We start from the raw sequence: 6,000 nt of genomic DNA on the forward strand, positions 1-6,000 counted from the left end.
CCTGCAAGCTCCGCCTCCCGGGTTCACGCCATTCTCCTGCCTCAGCCTCCTGAGTACAGGCGCCTGCCACCACGCCCGGCTAATTTTTTGTATTTTTAGTAGAGACGGGGTTTCACCGTGTTAGGCAGGATGGTCCTGATTTCAGCCCCCCTCGGCCTCCCAAAGTGCTGGGATTATTACAGGCGTGAGCCACCGCGCCCGACCAAATGGCTGCTCTTTAGACCTGTAGCAGATTGCCTTTTTACTTGGCGTTCAGAAGTGCATTAAGAAGAAATGCGACTTCTGGCAATGCAGGTGTGAGGAAGAGGTGTTCTACTTATTTTAGAGATGAGGAAGCTGAAAGACAGAGTTTGCAGTCTCCACAGAGCCCCTGAGGGAGGGCTGAGGTTGAGTCCTAGAGCTGGGCGCTTTCTGCAGTCCCCATTCCTTGCGCTCTGGGAGAAAGTCCTGATGGCCCTTAAGCCATGAGCACACTGGTGAGTGTGAGTGTGCGAGTCCCTCCAGGAGCTGCTTCCTTACACTTAGTTGTGAATTTCTGAGCTGTAGAAACCTGAGATTTTGACACATCCAAGTTACATTCATTTCTTTTCGCTCCAAATTTTTTTTTCCCTTTCTTAATAGTGATAGTTTTCTTCACAGCCATCTATTTTACCATAATCCATCCTGGGTTTTTTTTGTTGTTGTTCTGCCTTGAGTTTTATATCATTTTCTATTTAAGTTAAGCTTGTCATTTTCTTGTTTAAATAAAGTTGAGTCATGCCTAATTTCCTATTTTTATCAAACTGGAATTTCTTAGCCAAGTCATCAAGGCCCTATACTAAATCTTGAGTCATAACTTCATTCCTACTATGTTCCAATCAGATTTTCCACTTGAACCGACACTGTCTGTCCTGCCAACCCTCAGCTTGCTGCTTTCCCAAGGATCTGCAGGCAGCTCTCCAGTACTGTCCAAAAGTTAATGCCGCTGCTGCTACTCTCATTTCTTACCTGTGCTGTTTTTCAGCATGCTGTAATATTCATCTAGATAATCTTCCCTGCTTGCTTCTATCATTAAACCCGGTTTATAAAGTATGACTCGAATTATACTTGAAGTCTGTGCTGATGAACCCCAGACACGTGGTCATCCCTAATCTAGTGGGCATCCCTAACCTAGTGCTCATGATCTCCGTACTTGGCTCCCAGTGAAGGGGTGGTGGAGAGCAGCAGTTAAGATTCTCGAGCTAGATGTCCTAGGTTCAGATCCCACCTTTGCTACGCACTGTCTTTGTGACTTCAGGCACTTTAGTCCACTGTGCCTCAGCTTTAACTGCAAACAGGTTAAAAAATTGTCCCTGACCAGAGTGGTGGCTCACACCTGTAATCCCAACACTTTGGGAGGCCTAGGTGGGAAGATCACTTGAGCCCAGGAGTTCGAGACGGAGACCAGCCTGGGCAATGCAGGGAGACCCCTCCCCCCAACCAACCCACACCTACTGAAAAACAAAGTAGGCAGGTGTGGTGCACGCTTGTGGCTGCAGCTACTCAAAAAGCTGAGGTAGGATGATCGCTTGAGCCTGGGAAGTCGAGGTTGCAGTGAGCCGAGATTGCACCACTGCTCTCCAGCCTGGCTGACAGAGCAAAACCCTGTCTCAACAACAACAGAGTCCCTGCTACCTAGGGTTGTTGTGTAAATTAAGAGTTAATAAACGTAAAGCCTGTATATGTTAAGCGCTATTTAAGTGTTAACTTTGTTACATTTTAATTTGCTGATGGAAGTCTTGATCTTGGTGACATCGTTACCTATATGATGCTATGTCTCATTAGTTCCTTTGCTTTCTGTTCTCCCTGGGAATACTGGGTAAAGATTGATCTTTGGATTTCTTCCTTCCACTTCTGTCTCCTTTCCAGATAGACCTGAAACACAACTACCACTTGGTTTTCCCTAAGAGTAGGGTGTCCTCCTTCACACTAGCATCAGTGTCTCAAGCTAGAATTCCATGCCATCCCTGCTTAAACAGCATGCTCCTGGAGTCTCCAGCCAACTCCACCTCCTGGAGATGCGGAGGCAGAGGTGTGTGCAGCCACTAGGCCTCCTGGTGGCTATGCTTGGGATTGGCATATTCCCCAGTGTCCTCGAGAAAGCACCCCCCTGTCCATCCACAACCCCCGCCACACCCTACCCTCTTGGCCATTTCCTTTATGAACCATGTTTGTTCCAGTTTCCCCATTTCTTTGCAGCACAGATGGCCCTCTTCTTTTAATGGGTAGAATAAGTAGGAAATGGAAGCAACAGCTGCTGGAGCACTGAGCTTATCTTGGTCCTCCGTAATTTCTGGAAGATCTGCGAGTGGGGCCCAAGCTGTCTGCTATTGCATGGAAATCATGCTTGTACCATACCCATCATAGTTAAACCCTGCCGAGAGCATAGGGCATTTTAATAGCTTGAATCCCTGTTGCTTTGCCCTCCTCCGTCCCCTTCCCCTCATGCCCTTTCTTTGAGGTAGGTGCATGTGTTTTTCAAGACCCTTCCCTCAAAACAATCTTGGTAGTGAGACCAGCTATTAAGTTCAGTGTTACCTGAAAGAAGGATGATTAGACATAAGACATTTGTTAGCTTCTCTATTATGTCTTCCTCTCAGGATGTCTTTAGGTTGAACCATATAAAAGTGCTGATATTTAGCCCTTTTTGACCCACAAAAATAGTGGTTTCATGAAGTTTAGCCTAACACGTACTTACTGGTTCGCATTCATTTACTGTGCTCAAACCCACGGGTGCAGCCTCATCTTAGTTCACCAACTCTGCAATGAGACCCAGCTGGGAGCAGTAAGCAATTCTTCTTGCCAGCAGACAAAGCAGGTTAATTCCCTTGGGTTGAATGTTACCCCAGTCTCTTAAACATCAAAAACTTTGTTATGATCTAAACTGCTTCTGTGGAGCAGATGCTGTGTCCCTGATGCAGCAATGACATTGGAATCATTTAGTCCTTTTAAGGCAAGTTTGTTTTATTTTTCAGTCTTCACATATAATGCTGCCAACAAGGAAACCTGTGAACACAACCACAGACAATGCTCCCGGCATGCCTTCTGCACGGACTATGCCACTGGCTTCTGCTGCCACTGCCAATCCAAGTTTTATGGAAATGGGAAGCACTGTCTGCCCGAAGGTAATTACTGGGACTGGGAACTCCTGTGTGTCTATTCCTGCTGCTTACCTGTTTCCAGCTACCACTGTGAGCTCTGCTTTATGGACCAAACATCTCCACTACTTGAATCAGAGTGCTATCAACTTGGAGGCGCTCAATAAATGTTTGAGGAATGAACTGGTTTGGGCTGATTCTCAATCTGAGGATTATCCAGAAATGCTTCCTTCTACCAGCTCATTAGAGCCAAAGTTGTAGCGGAGAGAAGGAGGAGGGGAGAAAACAGACTGGAGGCAGGACTGTTTCATATATGGATAATTGGTTGGTTAGGAAATCATTAAAGCGACTTGCTAAAGAGTGAGTTTTGGAAGTTGTCAATGGAATAATTATACCTGTGTACACTTATCTCTAGCCAGGATGATGCCCAAGCTTAACTGGATTTGCTGTCTTTTAGGGGCACCTCACCGAGTGAATGGGAAAGTGAGTGGCCACCTCCGCGTGGGCCATACACCTGTGCACTTCACTGACGTGGACCTGCATGCGTATGTCGTGGGCAATGACGGCAGAGCCTACACAGCCATCAGCCACATCCCACAGCCAGCAGCCCAGGCCCTCCTCCCGCTCACACCAATTGGAGGCCTGTTTGGCTGGCTCTTTGCTTTAGAAAAACCTGGCTCTGAGAATGGCTTCAGCCTCGCAGGTGAGTAGGGTCTCTGAGAAAGTAGGTAGTCAGTGTTGCTTTGGCAGTGGTGCTCCTTGGGGCAATGTCTTTAGGCCTTTACACAGTGAAAGAGGAATCACTTGTTTAACGTTCTAGAGCCACATGTGTGTAGTTCTCTGGCCAGAGGTTGTTGGGAATGGTTTGACCTCACATCACTGATTTTTGAAAGGCAGTGATTTCTTCTAAATGTTCTCCCAGCTGTTCTGAGAAACAGGATGATTCCATTCAGAACATTTGTGTCCTCTTACTCCAATTCATTGAAGCATATTTGTCAGGCTTTTAAAATTATGCACAGATCTGTCAAATGCAAAAATGGTACTTGGGGCACCTGGGGATGATTTTACTTCATGGTGAAGGGGTGCCCTTCTCCCAACTCTGCAACCTATAATAGTATAGGGGGGTGCGCCCCAGACTTGTACCTGCACACATCACCTGGAGGTCTTGTCAAAATGTGAATTATGGTTCAGCAGGCCTGGGGTAGGGGGTCTGTGATTTTGCTTTTCTACCAAGCTCCTAGGAGGTACCAGTGCTGCTGGAAAGGCCACCCATTGACAACAAGGATTTAGAAGATATTTTTTGGATTCTCACCTTCCCACTTGAAAACTTGTTTCCTAGTGGTTTTATCTTTATTCCATGAAAAATAGTTTTGTGAGAAGTTCTTCCCCCATTTTTAACTGCAGAGCTCAGTAGCTGTTTATAGGTTCTTGCCTTTAATCAAAATTTGAATAAAGCCCTTGTGTCAAAAGTAGATAAAATAGGGCACACCTTGATAAATTTCTATTTCAGATAAACAATTTTCTAGTATAAGTATCCCCCACATATTGCATGAGACATACTTACCTGAAATTCAAACAAAAAACCCTGAATGTCTTGGGTGGTTTTTGTTGTTGTTGTTGTTAGGCTTATATGTTTTTTGCTAAGTCTAGCAACCTTAGAGAAAAGTCAAGGGCGTTCCCAAGAGTATTTCTCACAGAATACAAGCTTGTTTAAAGAGAAGCTGGGTGAGGTAAGGCAGGATGAAACCATATTCTTCAATGGAAAAGTTTGGGAACTTATGGAATCAACAGCTGACAGTGTTTACTCTCAGTATCAGATAATCTCCTTAGGCACGATCTCCAACAGCAGTAGAAATTGGGAGGGGGCGGTATGTATTGGTAACTGTTTAAGCACGACCTCTTTTCATCCCTATGCTGAATGTTTTTCATCTCCAGGTGCTGCCTTTACCCATGACATGGAAGTTACATTCTACCCGGGAGAGGAGAGGGTTCATATCACTCAAACTGCTGAGGGACTTGACCCAGAGAACTATCTGAGCATTAAGACCAACATTCAAGGCCAGGTGCCTTACATCCCAGCAAATTTCACAGCCCACATCTCTCCCTACAAGGAGCTGTACCACTACTCAGACTCCAGTATGTATAACCCAGTCTTCACATCTGTAAAATGGGGATGATGCCCATCTTACAAGATAGATACAAGGCTTAAATGACTTATATGCCATGTCCTAGAACAGTGCATGGAACATAAAATGAGCTCTATGTTATTACTCTTATTGTTACAAGAAAATGTGTAAGTGAGCAGAATGCTGGCTGCTATACACAATATCTATATCCCTACCTAGTACTTTGAAATAATAAAATCAATAGCAATATTGTCCATGGGGTGGGTAGGGATGGTATAATTATATACAGTTTTTAACCATCCTACTTTCTGCAACATGGAAAAATATTGATTATTGGAATTTGTCTCAGCTTGTTTCAGCTGATGAGTTCAGGTTGCTTTAAAAATCAGAGGCCCGGTGCAGTGGCTCACGCCTGTAATCCCAGCACTTTGGGAAGCTGAGGCAGGTTGATCACCTGAGGTCAGGAGTTTGAGACCAGCCTGACCAACATGGCGAAAACCTGTCTCTACTAAAAATACAAAAATTAGCCGGGTGTGGTGGCGTGCTCCTGTGATCCCAGCTACTTGGGAGGCTGGGTCAGGAGAATTGCCTGAACCCAGGAAGTTGAGGTTGCAATAAGCCGAGCTTACACCACTGTACTCCAGCCTGGGTGACAGAGCAAGACTCCATCTCAAAAACAAAACCAAAAACACAGAGATGCTGTATTTTATTATAAAACTAATGCTAGATTTGGAGTCAAAAGATAACTTATATCCTGG

General features: G+C 45.1%; 1 protein-coding gene across 1 annotated transcript in view; it reads left to right on the top strand.

Moving 5' to 3' along the window:
- NID2 (nidogen 2 (osteonidogen)) overlaps nucleotides 1-6,000 on the top strand; it is a 67,441-nt gene that overhangs the window by 22,282 nt on the left and 39,159 nt on the right. The window contains exons 6-8 of the mRNA XM_011999727.1: nucleotides 2,994-3,143; nucleotides 3,574-3,819; nucleotides 5,052-5,252. Of these exons, the coding sequence (XP_011855117.1) occupies nucleotides 2,994-3,143; nucleotides 3,574-3,819; nucleotides 5,052-5,252 (597 nt within the window). The remainder of the gene's footprint in view (nucleotides 1-2,993; nucleotides 3,144-3,573; nucleotides 3,820-5,051; nucleotides 5,253-6,000) is intronic.

The sequence above is a fragment of the Mandrillus leucophaeus genome, unplaced genomic scaffold (assembly GCF_000951045.1).
Source record: "Mandrillus leucophaeus isolate KB7577 unplaced genomic scaffold, Mleu.le_1.0 Scaffold60, whole genome shotgun sequence".
Lineage (NCBI taxonomy): Eukaryota > Metazoa > Chordata > Mammalia > Primates > Cercopithecidae > Mandrillus > Mandrillus leucophaeus.